This window comes from Varanus komodoensis, unplaced genomic scaffold, assembly GCF_004798865.1.
Source record: "Varanus komodoensis strain SLA01 unplaced genomic scaffold, ASM479886v1 scaffold29_1, whole genome shotgun sequence".
NCBI classification, from domain to species: Eukaryota; Metazoa; Chordata; class Lepidosauria; order Squamata; family Varanidae; genus Varanus; species Varanus komodoensis.
In genome coordinates, this window is record NW_025335759.1 from 9,308,385 (window position 1) to 9,326,220 (window position 17,836).

The 17,836-nt window shown below is 51.9% G+C and overlaps 1 protein-coding gene across 4 annotated transcripts in view; it reads right to left on the minus strand.

The window, feature by feature from the left end:
- Positions 1-17,836, minus strand: part of CADM4 (cell adhesion molecule 4) — a 98,636-nt gene that overhangs the window by 3,651 nt on the left and 77,149 nt on the right. For all 4 annotated transcript variants that reach the window (XR_006415186.1, XM_044434802.1, XM_044434803.1 and 1 more), the window contains 5 exons: positions 6,589-6,735; positions 5,631-5,783; positions 4,981-5,115; positions 3,967-4,131; positions 1,671-1,761 (listed from right to left, as the gene is read on the minus strand). Coding sequence is in view for 3 of the 4 variants with exons in the window: in XM_044434802.1 (XP_044290737.1) it covers positions 1,671-1,761; positions 3,967-4,131; positions 4,981-5,115; positions 5,631-5,783; positions 6,589-6,735 (691 nt within the window). In the remaining variant the exon portion in view is untranslated. The remainder of the gene's footprint in view (positions 1-1,670; positions 1,762-3,966; positions 4,132-4,980; positions 5,116-5,630; positions 5,784-6,588; positions 6,736-17,836) is intronic.

The following is a 17,836-nucleotide window of genomic DNA, read 5'->3' on the forward strand; positions in this document are numbered from 1 at the left end:
AAGAAAGGCTGGTCCAGGGCCAGCGCGAGATCTACTTTGGCAGTTGTTTGGGGGGCAGGTGGGAGTTAAATGTTTTAACTCAGAAGGCTTTGTGCATTTTCTGATTTAAACGTTTTAACGAAGGGTGCTTTGTATCTTCATCTTGTATTGTAAATCACTTTGTGATGCTTGCTCGGATACAGTAAGCAGTGTAAGGACTGATTGATCGATTGATCGATTGATTAAATAAACCATTTTAAAGGACATTTTGCTGTAGGGATTTGTACAGGTTCAGTAAGCATTCCAGCTCACGGTTCTTTAGCAGTAACAGAGAGGCACCGAACCCCAAACTGGGCTGACAGAACCCATGAACAGAAGTCATTCAGATGTAGATTTGGAGTTTTGTATGTGGGCCACCCCAGGGTATCACTCTTTGGATGCAACAGGAAACTGGTTCTACTCCCCGCTGCCCCAAACTTGCATGACACACCTGGCTCTGCCCCCAAAGCCATTTTGCACCTGGCTTCAACGGACAGACCTCCAGGAGGTAGCGAACAAGGAATGACAAAGATCCTGCAAGGCTAACGGCTGCCCGTCCCCATTCTACGATGCAGCACACATCAAGCACGGGAGCAAGAATTCAAGCAGGTGAATTCTGAAATTCAAGAAATCTAACCTCTGCTCAAGCTGTTGAAAGGAGAAGTGGAGCAGACACCACTCCGCTTGAACACCCACACCCTCAGCTGTCCACTTGCTGCCATCCTTTCTCTCTCTTTCCCCCAGGATTTAAAAAAAAAAACACACACACACACAAGAGCAATGAGGGGAAGGTGTGTGAAGACTTATTACTCTTCTTCACCTTTCAACCAAAAATTAGCACTCAGGGTGGCTGAGGGAGGCTCCATCCAGGGCTGGAGCAACCCAGTGATAAGGGGCTGGGTTTCCCCACAGGTTAGTCCCCTTGGGAACTGGGCCCTGCGCTGCGGTTCAAATGCCTCTGTGCTTAAGTGCAAGCAGGCACAGCGAGTGTCAGGCTCTTCATCTTCCCCACTCCCATCTTCCCGCAATTTCCCCGGGGTTTTTGCAATGTGGCACCATAATACAAAACCATGTAAAAATGTAACACCTATTTTTAAACAGCCAGCCAAGTCTACTCTGGACCCTTTGAAAGTCCTTTCCATGTGCCATCCAACACCTGGGAGTAAATGGAAAATTTTAACCCACTGCTGAAAGGATGACAATGTTGGCACCGGGCAGGTTTTACTGGGGAGAGTGTTCCACAATCATGGGGCCACCACTAGGAAGGATGTGCCATCCTCTAACCGCCCTCAGAGGAGGGTCTCAGTGGATGATGGTTGCATAAAGGCACAATCATTTTTAGAATTACAAAGATGGATCCCAATGCAGTCAAATAATCAGTACATTCAACATGAAAACCATGGAAAAACATCTGATCTGCAGCTTTTGTTTGGATTACAAAATTTCGCTTTTCCTGGTGCCAAATTTGTACTTTTAATTCATAGCTCTTGTTAGAGGGGAGGATGCAGACAGCCATGATCATATGCTGCCCTTCAAAGCGAAGCAACAAAAATAGATCTCAGGATCTGCAAGGAACCCGATGCGAAATGTCTCCCGCTCCCACCAACCAACCGTTCTAATTATGCTTTTCCCCGTCCTGCGGAAGTACTCACAGTGGGTTGCCGTTGACGGCACAAGTCAGGACCAAAGTGTCTCCTTCCCGCATCACCCCCTGGGGTGGATGGATCCTTGCGGTGGGCGAGTCTGGGGAGACAGGGCAGAGAGAGACAGAATCAACGGGATGCCACAGAGCAGCCTGCAAACAAACAACTTTACTTCTCGAGCGAGGGAGGGTAATTTGCAACCCCATAAAAACAACACGCTTCCTTCGGAGACATGAGCAATCACAATCTGAAAGTTAAGGTTTTAAATAATTCAGCTTGTGTGTGTATAACTTTGCCGTCTTTTCCTTCCTAAGGGTCACCGCTCTAGAATAGCAAAGCAGTGACTTGGATTCGGAAGGAATCCTGGGACTATTTCCCTGTGTATCTTTTTATTAACCAGGAACAGAAAGTAAACATGAGATGAATAAAAAGCTACGGTCGCTACCCAACTATATGCATTCCTCAGGACTGAAATCTTAAATGGAACGAGTCTGTCGGAGAGCCTGCTCTCTCTGTGCTCCGTTATGTAAAATGTAATACTCCAGAGGCAGAAATCCAGGCAGACCCAAGAGCGGGAGTCAGTGCCTTGTTTTCCAGGGCTCTTCGGGCCGGCATCCCTCACGGACCCTTTCTCTTAGCAACTGCTTTCGCACGATCGCGAGGGGGAAACAGGCCCTCTTGCATGACCCGGCACGGTGGGTCTTCTCGCTCGCTTTGCCACCAGCTGCTCGTTCTGCTTTTCATCGCTGCCGCCACCTGCTTGCTGGGAAGGCAGGAAGCCGGCAAAGGGCACCTGGGCCCGAGCAAGCAGGCAGGTAGGGAAGGAGGAGCGACTCCAGGGGGCTTTTCTCGGGGGGAGGCAGGTTGGCTGAGAACTGCACTGCAGGGTAGAACAGAGGATAAGGCGATCGGCGGACAGCTGTCCCAGCACTGCCGCCAGGATCAGAGGCAGCCCGCTTCTGCGCGCCCACGGCTGAGACGGGGCTGCCACCTGCACGTGCTGCTGGCGCTCCTTCCAGGGGATCCTGGCTAAGCCGGACGGCACATTAAGTGGGCTGAATGGGCTGGTCTGATCCTTGCACTGTTCTTGGGCTCTTATGTTTTGAATTTGGGGCCATGCTATCCATGCTTGCATGCATGTGTGAAGGGCGGGGGGAGAGAGAGAGAGAAAGCGAGGAAGAGAGCAAGAGAGATTCCCTTTCATTATGTAATAAAACCAGCACATCAGAGAAAAGAGGGAGTTCAGTTTCTCTCTCACATGCCAGTTTTACTATGTGCAGTGGCCATTTATTTATTTTTTATTTATTTACTGGCAAGATTCCTAAACTAAAGGCTGGGGAACGGCCTTTTTACATCTCTGTCCCCTCGGAGATTTCATTGCCCACACAAAAAAAACTTATTATGTTTATCCTGCATTAGTTTTCACTCCTTTCAGCTTCCTTGGGGAACCAACTGGCAGGCAAAAAGGCGGGATACAAATATTTCCAAATAAATAAAAAATCCATTGCTGTTCAACTGCTGTTCTTAATGCTAAGCAAACAACAGTCAAATAAAGCAGTGTATAATCACAAACTGATAATTATCAGCAACACGGGGGAATGCTCAGCGCTGTGGCATGTACCACACAGGATGAAGTAGCTGCAGCGATTCGGAAGGCAAGCTTCTCATTAAGCCTCCCTGTGCAGAGCAGGGACGGGGACTGTGCAGCCATCCAGATGTTCTCCACCATCCCTCACACTAAGCAGGGCCTAGGGGAGGTGCAGGCCACTAACATCTGGAACGGCACACGTTTCCCAGGAGTGTGGCTCTCCTTGGCCTCTGCCCCTCTCGGCACGACAGCCGGCTTGGCTGGAGAACTGGGCTGTGGGGCACACGGAAAGGGCCGGCCGGCCACCGGTATGGAAGCAGCTGCCTCGCGCTGAGTCAGCTCGCTGCTCCTTCCGGCCGAACTGCGGCTCTGCGGGAGGCTTCGGCCAGGAATGTTCCAGCCCTGCCTGAGATGCCGAGGATGGAGCCAGAGACCCTTGGCGTGCGAGGCGGGGGCTCTTCCACGGAGCCACAGCCCCTCTCCGGCCGAGAAGAGCCGCCGGGCCGCCAGCATCACCCGCAGAGTCACATCTCCTCGCAGGGCCTCCTTCCCTGCAGGTGCACGCAGTGGCCCAGGGGCAACCTTTGGCCAGCCCATTCGAGAGGCGGGGAGTGTCCCGCGGAACGCAACCTGGCACTGCGCCTCGGCCCCCCCGCGACGCGTCCAGCGCCCGTCCACCGCTCCTGCCCCGCCAGCGCGGCCCCCGAGGTCACTTACACTGCACATCTAGCACGTACTGCGTCTGCTTCCGCTGCCCGTGCAGCGCCGGGTGCGTGGCCTCGCACGTCACGATGCCGCTGTGGTCCTTGCGTTCCACTCGGAAGCGCACCACGCTGGTGATGCTGAACACCTTCCCGTTCTCCTCCTTGGTGCTTCTGATTCCTGGAACACACAGAGGCGCCCCGGCCTGATCATCCCCACCGAGCGCCGAAAAACTCCCCCGAAAGCTGAATTAAGAAGGCCCGCCTTGCTACGGGGCTCTTTTTCCCTTTCCTTTCCTTTCCACTTTTCAAATTACACACATTTGCAATGTTCCATGCCGTGTACTGGAAGGAGACACACGAAGGACATCCCACCTGCTTGTCTCCAGCTTTAGCTAGGAACCCCCCTCCTCACAGCCAGGAAACTCAGCACTCCATGTGCAGGTCTAAAGGACCCCCCAGGAGGAGCATCTGCTGCAGGGCAAAATGGCGCAGGGGGCACACGGATCCAGCCGCCGTCATCTTACAGATCCGGAGACAGCGGCCCCTGTGAGAGAAGTGCTCCGTGCCGTCTGCCCCGTGCTGATACGGTCAGGACCCCCTAGAGGGGAGCAACCTTGCATTCCAGCCCCTGGATGGCCCCAGCTATGAAGCCCATTGGGGCTGACACCGACTCCTGCAACTGGAATACGGAACCGCCTGCAGGCCCGAAATTGGATCACACTTTGGAGGAGCTCCCAGGGGCTGCGATCGAGTGGTGGGTGGCTCCGAGGGAAAAAGAGGAGGGGGCCAAAATGCCAGAAATACCCGCATGTAGGAGCTTAAATCTTTGATGAGATGAGTAACTAAGGCTCAGTCAAGGCAGTTCAGCTGTGAATGCTGCGGGGGGAAAGGGGAGGTGCAGAAAAGCCAGGGGACCACCAAACAAGCGGGGGCTGGAAGCGTGCCTGTCCGGGAAACCCCCAGGCCTAAGGTACTGCCCCAGCAGATGCTGAAAAGCCCCTGGAACCCACTTCCCTGGGAGTCTCACCTTTAAGCTCTCTTCGGTCCCGGTACCAGCGCAGGGTGGCCGCGGGGCGCGATCTGGGAACAGTGCAGGTGAGTTCGATTTCTCCCCCTTCCACGGCTTGCTCTTTTACCTCCACCAGTGGGTTTTCAGGAGGCACTGCAAGGAAAAGGCAGGTGACGAGGCAGGCAGTGCCCTGCTTACTGTTCAGCGCCGCAGCCACCCTAGTTGCATTCACAAAAGTACCCAAATAAACCTCCAAGGCAGCCAGACATGCACGCAGGGTCCCACTGGCAGGGCCAGAGAGGTTTTCAGGTGAAGCTCTCTATGCGTTCCTGGCTTTCACAAGGTTGAAATGCCACGACATTTTTTAAAAGCAAAAAACAAGTTCCTAGCCCTCAAGCTGAACAAAAACCTTTGACTACGGAGGTAGAGTTAAACAGAAGACAACGTTGGCAAGGAGCGGCAGGGTTTCAGGTTTCACCCTTTCCAGCTTAGGATCCTTAAAACAAAGGACCCCCCCCCCCGCCCCGCAGCCAATTCCATTCCAGCTCAGGAAATCCCTAAAGACTGCTCTCGCAGGCCTCCGTGATCGAACCCCTGGGCACTCCAGTTCCCATCACCAACTCAAAGGGTGGGGAGGGCGTCCTGGCCCGGGGGTGAGCCGCACATACCCAGGACGGTCAGGATGGCAATCTGGTGGTGCGTGTCTTCTGTATACAGCTGACAGAAATAGCCACCTTCGTCATCTAGACGGGCGTTGGAGAGGACAATGCGGACCTGCTTCTGGGTGAACTCCACCAACTGAAAACGCTCGTCTTTGAGGGCTGTAAGGAGGCAGAGGAAATGAGGCCTCGGCTCTTCATCAGCCCCCCCATCCACCTGGGATCTGGACGGTTCTTTCTTTTCAGGCCTAAGGGACTGACGCAGCTTGAGAAGGAACCCCGGGTGAGCTTAGAATTGTAATCTATGCTCTTTTCTTAGCAGCAGCTCAGACAGGCCCGTCTCTGTCAATAGGCAAAGTGAGAAAGCTCCTTCAGACTGGCATATTTGGGTCTGCGGAGATATATTTAGCACAGAGAGTGCCATTTGGGCTTTTCCCTTTGGGCTGCGACAATTCTGGAGTCAGGCCTGGACTAGGAATACAGTATTCTTATGATCAGAGTTTAACTCAGCTTCGTCCAGTCTGGCACCTTCCAGAACTGCCGGGTCACAGCTCCCATAATGGCCAACGGCCACGCTGGCTGGGACCTGCCGGAATTGCAGCCTGGCACATCTGGAAGGAGCCAGAATGGACTAGCTGGGATTCCCTGCTACCAAGGTCAGACTGGCCAAGGACTCGACAGTGGGACTGAGTCTGTGTGTCCGAGTGAGCAAGTGAAGGCACACTAGCTCTGCCTTGGTACTCTCGGCCTGGCTCTCTCGCCCACTCTACAGGGTGACCGCTGCCTGCAAATGCTCAAGTTACAATCTGTCTGACCATTAGAGGGCCCTGGAGGGTGCGTGGCTCAGCTGGCGGGCATGCCCATTTGGAGGGGGTGGCACCTCTGGCGGACTCTGCCTCAAACATGGGCCCCACACCCATTCCTGCACGCCACCTTGGGCCCCCCAGTCCCTGCAGCGGTTACCTACCCCGCGTGCCATTGAAGAAGAGCGTCTGGCGGGATGGGTTCTGGATCACCACTATGGAGCCGTCGTACTGGTGCAGCTTGCAGTTGATCTCAGCCTGGCCACCCTCCACCACCGTCACATTCTCGGCTTGGACCTCCTGAGCTCTGGCTAGCGCAGGGAGGAAGAGGAGAGGGCGGGTTACCAGCAGTGCCCCCAGGAAGCAAGAGCCTGGCGGGCTGAGTGCATGCTCGGATTCGCCTGGAGACCCTGGTTGACAATGTGGGGAGGCAGCGAGACGACTCAAAGACTACGCCTAAGATCAGAGGCCGGCCGGCCGCCTGCATCCCGAGGATGCCGGTGCCATCGCCTGCAGGCGTCCTGCTTTCCTCTGCTGGGGAGCAAGGCCGTTCGCTCTCCTGGGGCAGAAAGCGCTGTCCTCAACACTACCTTCTCTTAGGTCAGAGCTGAGCAGGGAGGCATGCCCCTCGTACAGACTCTAAACGTTCATGATGGTGAGGACTAAGCCTTTCTAACAGGGTCCTGCGCAGCCCTGCATCATTTGAAAGACAAGCCCTCCATGTGTGCCTGCCCACCCCTTAAGACCTGGGGCAGAGGCCCTTCTCCGGATGCCCTCGCTGAAGGAGATCAGGAGGGTGGCTACCCAGGGAAGGGCCTCCTGCCGGAGGAGGGATGGAGGTCTGACCTGCTGCCCACATGCAGAGGAGTGTTGAAATTCGGCTGATGGATACATGACGCTGGGCCTGGGCTGCAGACCGAAGGGTTCCAGGTGGGGCATCCTTGCTCTGCCCTAAGGTTGGGGTGACATAGGTCAATGCCCGGGGGGGGGGGGGGAGCCCCACAAAGCTGCTGAGGGCAGCAGTAGGTGGCATTTTTATCCCCTCCAAGTCTCCTGATTTGAAACCAGCAGCCCTTTGAATGATGAGAAACAATAACATGATACCTCTGCAAAAGACAAAGCAATTATTCCACAGAGTCATAAATTACAGGGATATTGAAGTAATGCATGAGCTAATAAAACAAAATGTGAGCAGTGAAATGTTTGGGGCGGGTGGGAGGGGGGATACCTGCCAGAAATGCAGGCATTAAAGCTGTGTGAAGGGAGGACTGGGAAGCGTATATGGGGAATATGGGGCCAGGCAGACCTTGGCGTGCGCATTTCTAGGATTGACTGCATTCTTCTGAGAGATGCGGAGCCTCGCTAAATGCTGCATTGCTGAGGGTAGCGGGGTTATTTTTATTTATTTCCAGCTCTTACAATTCACCTTTCCAGCCTGAAGGGGCTCAAGCCAATGCACAAACAGATAAAAACATTGGTTCTTTTATATGGCATGAAAACTCAGTGCCCCAAGGTCAGGATTGGTATCGTGTCTTTTCCACAGAGTGCCTCGAACACTGTGCAAAATGAATGCCAACTAGTCCGAGTCGAATGCTAATAGACTGAATGCGATTCAAAAGTTTAGGAGTATTATCTGTGCTACAAAAATGCCAAGAGCGACATACTAAACTGCAACATACAATCCTGCACAATGCGAGCTTTACATAAATTGAGCTTTGCATTCCATACTTATCCAGCGTATTAACTAAATAAATTTTTCTTTAAAAAAACAGACAACATGGGCGTAATTGTAATCGGCTCAGTGCCGGATATTCCATGGGATGTGGGCTTGGAGGAGGGCAGGGGCAGGGGCCATCCGAGACCAAGTGAAGCCCTCCCGGGCCCCCCACGTTCCACGTCCGCACTTCCAGGCGGCTCGGCTGCGGGACGGCGAGGCAGCTCAGAGCAGGCTGCGAGATGGTGCCCAGAATGGCCCAAGGCACGGGGGAAAGGTCTGGGGCACGGAGGCTGCTGCCTCCTTCGGGAAGCACATAATCAGCCCCTGCTGCCTTATCCTTCTAACTGTAAGACAGGCGCTGAATGAACATAAAGGAGAGTTAAATGCAGGAATTCACCACCTGCACATGGGGGTGGCCACCAGTTTGGATCGCTTTAAAGGGGGACTGGGCAAATGCATGAAGGAGGGGGCGGTGGTCACGGGCTACCAGCCTTGTTGGCAAAGTCCTGCCTCCTTACCAGAGGAGCTGGTGCAGGAGGGGACTTTGCACCCATCCTGCCTGAGGGGTCCTGAGTGCAGTGCTGATCCAGCCGGGCTCTCCTTGTGTTCCCTGACCAAGCGGCTTTGCTTAGCAATGTCCTCGAGGCACTGCATTCTCCAGAGGGTACCGACATTTTTTAGGTTAGTGGGTGCATTTGGAATGTCAAGGCGTCGTGAGCACTCTCACAAAATGGCTGCAGGGGACACTTGTCCGAGTGTCACAGCATCCTCCTTTCCCAGAAGGTGAACCGATGAGACTAAAAGCGAAGGAATCTGCCAAGAACTTAGCGTGGAGCAAATGTGGATCTGAGTTCCAAGAGATAAAACATAAAAATGTTCTCGTTTGAACCCGTGGGTTTCTGCTCCGGCACCCGTTTCTCAGAAGATGAGTGGATAAGGCTCGGAGACGAGCGACTTGGCCAAAAACCCAACACAAAGTAGCATGGACTGAACCCCAAAAGTCTTATTTGTAGCAAGCCAGCACCCAACCACCCCTAGTTAAAAATGAATGTTGTGTAAAAAAATAAAAAATCAGGAAGGGCAGGAGGTGTGGCAGGCAGCAAGAAAGATGTCCATGTGCTCCTGCTGAAGACTCCACTTGCAGGGGGGAGACCAGCACCACCACGCACGCCATGCTGCGGGTCGAGATGCTCAACACTCGTACAGAAACCCCTGGCCTTGTGACAGCATCCGTCTCTCTGCGACCACAGGCATGTCTGCGAGAAGGGGAATCTGCATGCCAGCACTGCAAGGATTCAGGCAATCCTTGGATTGTGGGTGCCAAGAAATGACGGCAGCTTTGGGGATGGAGGGGGAAGCGGGTCTAGCCCACGCAGCACAGCCCCCTGGGAAATTCTCCCGCATAAGCCGCACTGGCATGAACAGGAGGAGTGTGCAAAGCCTCGTGCCGAGGGTTCGGGGTTGCGTGTGTTTCCCCCTCAGCTGTCCTGACTGCCCCCATATTAGCAGAGAAAGTTTACTCTGGACTTTAAAAGTACCCTAACAATTCTGCAGCAGGGCAACCCAAATTCTGCATTTAAAAAGCTCCGAGCTCTGCAAACTATGTAAATTAAGCAAATGGAACAACTCTCCAAAATGTTCCATTTTAGGGGAAAAGCTGTTCCATATAGGTTCCACCCTCCCCCCGATTCTGCTATTCCATTCTATCACTATATAACGGTGATATATGCTTGCACTGTAACATACAGAAGATTGGGGACGCATAAGATTTTAGACACTTAGAAAGAAGCACGGGCTAGAGCTAACTTGAGCGCTGCTCTGGCACGGAAGACCTCCGTGTGTGTGTCTGTGTGTGTGTGTAGAAAGCTCTCTCTCAGTGGTGGGATGAACAGAGATGTGAACAAATGCTCAGCAAAATTTCACAGGTGCAGAGACAAAGGATCACACAGGCATACGTCAAGAGGCCCCGTATACGCCTACGGAAGAAGCAGCTCCATAAAAGGCACAAGAACCGTCTCGCTCCTCGAGCTTGGATGCATAGGGTTTTTTGTCCCCATCTCCAGCGATTCCTGAAAGGCACGTGGCACCTACGTACCACCCACACCAATTCCCCACCTGCCCACACGCAGATGGGCGACGGATGGACAATACCATTCGTGCCGGAGGAAGCGGCTCTGCTGACGCTCGCGACGCCCGCACTGCATCCTGACGCCGGCCTTCCCAGGCACTGCTTCCTGCATTTCCACCGGGATGCTAAACTCCCAAAACCAGGTGAGGTGGAAGGGCCTGCAGGGTGACTTGTCCACACGGCTCTCCCTACTGCTCCCTTCTGAGGCCAGGGAGCCCAAGTGCCCCTCACAGAATTAATCGCATGCATTCATGTCCAGCTTTGCTATTTTGTTTTCCCAGCTCTCACGCTGAACTCATAACACAAGCAGGGAGGCGACTTCAAAGCTGCCACAAATGACGCACGTCTTTCCAAGCTACAACCTGTCTGGTGCAAATCCTGAGGCACCCGTTAGGGCACAGAGTCCCCCGCAAGGTCTCAAAACCCGGGGACGGCCATTCACACATTGCAAAGCCAACAAGCAAACAAGAGCAGACTCACTGCATTGGACATGGGGGCTTTTCCATACGCTAGGGGATTTTGGCACGTGGGGAGTATTCAGACAGCACCCCACTGCCTGGGAAGGGCTGCGCTGCCACGAAAGCCGGACCGAGCGACTTTCCCGAGAGCTTTCAGCCGGTGGCGTGGCAGCACGTTGCCCCGGGGTGACAGCCCAAGAAAGGGGGCTGAATGAGGGCTGTGCCGGCGAGGGTGGGCGAGAAAGAAAGCTTCATTATAAACGCTGACCTTGAACATCTTGCACAATAGGAAGGCAGGATGGACATGCCTTGGGAAAATAAATCAAAAATTCGTTAAAACTGGGAGTATGCCTAGCTGGAGGAATATATTATGGGCGGAAGGCCTTTTTTATTTTTCAGATGAATGGACAGAGGCCGTAATGAGGTCCACTTCCTGCATCCATTACTCTTCCCCTCCCACCGCATTTGCCCTCCCCGCCTGTTGGCACCATGGGCCTCCCTCTTCCAGCACATGCATCGCCACAGCCTGCGTGAGATTCCTGGGGATGCATTCCAGCCAAATGCCTCTCACTAAAGGTCACGGCTTGAAAATGCCGACCCATCCATCAGGGCGCTGTGCCAGGGACGGGGAATTAACCCCTCCGCGGCCGGACATTTGGGCACCTGCGACAAGCGCACGCCAGCAAAACACCACCGAGCCCAAAATCTCTTCCCGTCTCCACCACTTCCTGCCCCAAGATGGAGGGCACTCACACGCTCCCTGGGGCAGGCAGGACCATCTGCACGGATGAAAGACGTCTGTCCCACCCGTGTGGCCCGAGGCACCTTCAGCCGCCTGTCTCACCACCCTTTTGAGCAGCTTTGTGGAAAACCTCCAGCTCGACGACGTTGTTAAATTTGTTCCGACTGAATTTTGCAGACTGGCAGGTGCCTTTCGTTCGCTCACTGATGGAAGCGTTTTTTTTAAAGAGACGGATGAGAATGTAATTCCTGATTGTAAATGCACACAAGCGTTATTTTGCATGAGTACCAATCCTCCCCAAATTATTTTCAATAAAAAAACCCTTCTGCAAGGCCACAGAATTAGTGCAACTTAGTGGATTCAGCAAGTGAGATTCAAAAAGAAAAAAAAAATCTGCCCATTTGAATCTACGGAGGTTTTCTCAGACATCCCAGTACTTGGCACAGGGGACAGTTTAATCTCCATTGATGTGTATTTCTATCCATCCTCTGTCCCCAGGGGCTTAGGTTAGCCAACAATAGATCATGCGAAAGCTATTCAATGGGTCTCACTGTGGAGAACTTCTGTGGATTGTGCCCCCTTGGGAAAGGATGGGTCACATAAGCAAACAGAGGATGTAGCTGGATGAAGAGAATGTGGGCAAGCACATAAGTGAGACTGAAATGACGTGCCTAAATTATCCCCATGTTCTTAATAAGCCAACACACAAAGAGGGCAAGAGGAAGGCCGCTCTGCCGCAAACTGAAAAATCAGAAACATCTACAAACAAGCAATGCTCATTTCGTGAAGCTTACCGCAAGGAGAATACATCAGGCAAATGTGACTCTATTACTCAAACTAATAAATCTATCATGTTTCTCGAATTGATTTTAAGTGATCGTGGTCTCGCACGCTCCATCAGCATCAGTAAGGGTAACAATTCATTCCAAGCGGTTCCAGCCAAAGCTATGCAAACTGAGCACGGGGTCCCCATTCTGCAGGTCGGGTTGCTTCCTTGCCTCCTAGCCTGAGAATTCCCTCCAGGAAAGCTGGCCAGCAGCGGGCAACTTGTGGACTTCCGAATGATCTGACCTACAACCCCTCTGCCAGATTCCAGGCCGCAGGATAACTAACATCGGCATTTTTCAGTGGATTGGGAAAATGTGGTGAGTCAGTAAGCTTTATTTACACCCCAAACCATAGAGCTAAAGCAGAAGCTATAGTACTTAACAACAACAGAAGTTTCATGAAAGAAAAGGTCCAGGTCATGAAGGATGCCGAAGTTCATGCCCTGCTCCAGCCTCAAACTCTCTAGCAAATATGACTGCACGTATTTAAACATTTTCCCTTGAAAACAAGACCCTTTCTTCCTCAAAATGAAACCAGAGATTCTCAGGAAGATACAACAGAGACTCTAGATTATCTGCATCAGAGTACACTAAGTCCCTGTTTTAAGAAGTTGTTCCAAAACTGCAGGAAGGACTTTTTAAAAAAAAGAATGTACTGAAAAGACCAACTAGGACTACACATTTCGCTTTGAAGCACCAGGGATACACTATTTTGTTAGTTCCTTTTAGCCTATTATCCATAGAAGGACTAAGCACAAAAATGGCTTCTTTCTCCCTAGCTGGGTCTCCAATGTGCCACCCATTGGCTGCAATATCCATTAAATCCTTTGGTGCCTCCCAGCTCACAGTTCCTCCTGATTATTTTATTTCTGAAGGTTTTTTTTTAAATAAAATTTATTTTAACCGCTGCAATGCAAAGGACTACCCTCCCCTGCATTTTGGGGCTCGGAACCCACTGCAGTCCTGTATTCTGGGTAAGTTACATTTCTTGTCTCAACTGTTTTCCCTCTAGGAAATGCATATTTTGTGACTGGAAAGGCAGCATCCCTTTAGGGATGGCTAAATAGCCAACGTTTTGTGAGAGCACTCACAACCACCTCTGAAAATTCAGAATGTGCCTGCTAACACAGAAAGGTTGAGAATCTCTTCTCTGAAGCATCAGTAAACTGGTCTCTCATTTGGCCAAAGCTGAAAAATAAACAATTCTACATATTATGAACAGCATCCTTAATAGTGAATGGGTTAGAAAGCTTTGGAAAGAGAGTGACTTTAACTGGTGTGTATCTTCAGAAACAAATGGCCAATCCACCATCTGCAGTCTGGCTTCGCCATTTATCCCTTCCTTTGTACTAAAAATGGCTTCCTTCATCTTGTACAACCAAAAATCAATAATAACCACTGTCTCGTTCTCCCCATCTCCCCAAGAAAGCCATCCATACTGATGCTATAAAGTCATAAAATGAAGAACGAGAGGTTGCTTTTGACAGTGAAAGTCAAAATGGCAGCTACGCACTATCCTTGTGAGAGAAACTAATATGTTACGTCCTTTGCCGGAACATGTTGTGGAAAAGGGTCCTGTGCATTTAAGCAGTCAGTTCACCGACTGCAGAAAAATAAAGCCTCTTGTCCTATGTTGAGCTCGGAACAAAACAAAAGGCCGTGGAAACACAACGCGAGTTCTTGCTCTGCTTCCACGCACAGCAATATGGCTGCACTTTGGTTCCATGGAAGCGCATGGCTCCCGTCTCTCCATCTGAGAAACAAACATGGATACTCCTAGGCATTTTACAGAAATATAGTCACTCCTTCTAACGGCATCTCCCCCAACTCTGTAACAATAACCGCAGCTGATTGATGGGAATGAGGCTGCCATAGGGACTGTGCGTGCCGAAACGGGGCCGGCGGGGGGGGGCAGAATGACGTCCTTGGCAGGCGGCCATAATTCAATGCCAGCCAATGAGAAGGAGCATCGCTTTGAAAATGCCTCCCTGCCTACATTCGTTGCATTCATCTCAGCCCCTCGGCTGTGGGCAGAATGCATTCCTTCTTCCCAGACTTTGAAAGGGGTCAAGCCCTCAACGTGGCGACAGGAGAAAGGGTTCAGTCAGGAGTCCGTTGTTCCGTTCTCACCTCCAGAAGGGCTTGGAATCCGAGTTTCCCTCTGCCTCCTTCATGCAGCTTCAGCTTTCTTTCAGACAACATCCTGGAAGGACGTCCTCCAAAGGTCTTCCTAATGCAAAGGAAGGTGCGGGATGCAGATGCGGCATCACCACCTCGGATGGCCAGGAGGAGCCACAGTCGACAGCAGCTTGGCCAGAGTCAAGGGCACAACGGCCAACAGGACTGCGGCCCATCCTGCACAAGCAGCTGGCTTTGGTCAGGGTTCTGCACTGAAGCGCTAAATCCGGGCGCCTTATCTCCTGAGCACCAGGCCTGGCACTATTATAATTTGGTAACTGCTACTGCTGGTGTTGGGATGGAGCTGATGCTGATGGTGGCATGTTTATAAATTGCTTCTCCATCCACTGGATGATCGACGCAATATATAACATTCAGATAAAAACAGCAATAAGCAGAATAAAATACATCATAAAATAGAATAAAAACAGGAGCCAAAACTTTCATCACAAAAGAATGGGAAAGCAGCATTAAAAGCTATTAGTCAACAGAAGGGTATCAGCATCCCTGCCCATATAAAGCACAATAAAATGGGGGCTAAACCAGATCTCCCTAGGGAAGAGTGGCCATCGGGGGGAGGGGGGGGTGCCTGAGAACAGGCATCTCAAGTAAGCACCCACCTAACCTCTCTTGGTGGTGGGATGTATCACGGGGGCCCTGATGAGGAACCCAAGTTATATGTAAGTTTGGATGTCAGGAAGCTTTCAAATAGCTTGGCCCCAAAGTATTTGGTCTCTGTGCACCCATTAACTAAGGCTTAGTTGCTGGAATTAATCGCCTTCCGCTAAAACAGATTGGTATCTTGGCTGGAGTGCAACTCCCTAGAGAGTCTCTGAAACTGAATTGAGCTCTGGGGCCGAAAAGAGGGTCAGCACCTCTGGCCAATGTGGCTCATTCTGTCTATTCGCCACCTGCAATCAAACATCATCTCCTATCTGTCACAGGTGGATGGGCAGAAGGTCCTCTGCATCCTTCGACTGAAGCCTTCTGGGAACGGAGGTTTCTGTCCCTTGTTTACAGCTGCTGGTTTGCGATGAGGGATGAGATTGGGTCAATGCAGAGGGCAAGGAGTTAGTTTGGACCAGTAGATCTTCAGGTACCTTTCCTGCCCTCTGAGATTCCACAAATCTGGCCTGTGCCCTCGGGACACAATTGGCCATACATCAGAACGACCGAAATCAATACATGCAGCAAAACAGTCTTCATGGGGAAGGGAGAACAAGGACGTTTGTAGCCACCCTTCGGTCTGACTCCAGAAGGAACAATAGGTACTGTTCTGTCCTGGCCTGGTTTCCATCCATCACTGGAAGTGTTTTGTCGGGCAGCTGGCATGGCACTAGCTGCTGGGGCACATCCTGGCACCGCATCCTGACCCCCACCAGCCCTGAAGTTTCAGATGCATTTGTAGTCCAGTAAGCAGAGGACAGCAGAAATGTTTTCCCCCTTGGCCTGCAATGACCTGGCCCACAAGTGCCTCCCAGCCTGGCCTTGTCCCAAGCCATTCCTGCCCTTTCCCCATCACAAGCAGCAGCAAGCCCAAGCCCAAGCCCAGGAGCCCGGATGGCGGACTGCCATGGGCCGCTGGTTCTGTGGGCAGCTTTGATGCTGCAACTATAGGAAGACAAGACAGGAGCCATCCTTTCTGACCAGGTTGAATGCGGTGCTCTGAAACTTTTTGCTGCTACATGAAAAATCAAGGGACTGCAAAAAGCTCTGGGCAGCAAAGGATGTCGGTGACAAGCATTATTACACCGGGGAAACAGAGACCGAGTCAGACCTCACAAAAAATAAAGCATAAATGTTATGCCTGCTACCCCATTCAGCTCGCCGGGATGGAACTGCAACCACGAGATGTCAGGATGGAGACCTCTCAGGACACCTCTGGGAGGTCGCCCAGGGAGCGGAAAGTCGGTCTAGGCAGGCCTTTGGCTGATCCAGCAGGGCTTGCCTTGGATTCTCACGGAGAAGTCGGGGCTCTAGTGGGGGAGGCGGGGAGAGCAAGCCCTTCATGACCCAGCGCAGGAGGATGCAGCAAAGCCGCAGGCCGTGCCCTTTCAGCATTTAGCCTGTGGCACTGATGCGCCTCCTGCCAACCCCGGCTAGTGGGAACTCGCGGCTGTGCTCAGGCCATTCTGTGCAGCGGTCCGTGCCGTGCCGTAAAGCACTGGCAGCACCGCTTGCTCTTAACGGCCTGGACACGGCGCTGGATTAAGACCATCTGCTGCTCTTGGCCACCCCGGCTGGCGTGCAACAGGCACCAGGCGGAAGCTGCCGTTATCCCTGGTGCAGGACGTGGCAGAGGCGAACCATGGGGCTCAGGATGGAGGGGGAGACTGGCGCCATCCTCTCTCTCTCCTTCGCTTTGGCCACGAAGATCCACGCTCACAGGCCATGCCCAAACTGCCGAGGGAGCTGGCGAGCTGGCGATCGTTTGAGTGCCTGCAGTGCTGACACAGGCACGGTCTGCCTGTTCCTTCTACTCCAGCGGATGGGTTTTTAGTTCACTGTAAGATGCTTGATCATGTGCACTGGTTGGTTAAAAAAAGATGACTGTAGTTTTATGGGCATAAGAAGAAAAAAGCCCTCTGCACATGCCCAGAACCACTGGCTTTGTTACTGCTTTTGGAGATGAATTCTCCATTAGAAAAACTAGGTTTACAACTTGAAACAAGCCTTGATTTTGTAGTCCGTTCCTTGGGGTTCCGAAGGCAGGGTTTGCTAGTTTAACACTCTCCTTGAGGGATTCTTTAAAATATCACACATTATTAGCATGATTGCACAAGAAGAGAACACAGAAACACACCATCAACATCTTCAAAAAACCCAAGCAAGGCAAAAGAAGAATAGCTATTAACAACAGGACTTCATAACTTGTATCTAAGCCATTCAAGTAGACTTTCTGGTTTTGCTATCTGTTGGAAACTACAAAAACGGGTATGAAAGCAGATAGAAACACCCAGAAGGTCACTGAAAAGGCCGGCAATCTCTAATTCACTCGGAAGGTCACAGAGTCACAAGAAAAACACCGGGCGCAAGCACACGCACACACCCCAGTTAGCATTTGTGGGTTCCTCCCAGCTCAGCCACTTACCTGTGGCTTTCGTCGCACAATAACCGAAGCAGAGAGATGGGGCCCTCTTCAGACTGGTTCTGCTTTCAACACCTGCCTGCAACAACTGCCAAGCACTTTCAAGGAAGGGAAAAGGATGCCGGTTGAGGCAACTCGGTATGGTGGCTGCATCCAGATGAGAAGCATCCTGAATTCACTGTGTCTTGCTTGCTCCACCTTTTACAGGGAGTCCACACAATGTCATTTGCACTCTAAGCCACCTAGGAAGGCCTCCGCAGTTATAGGCAGCCTA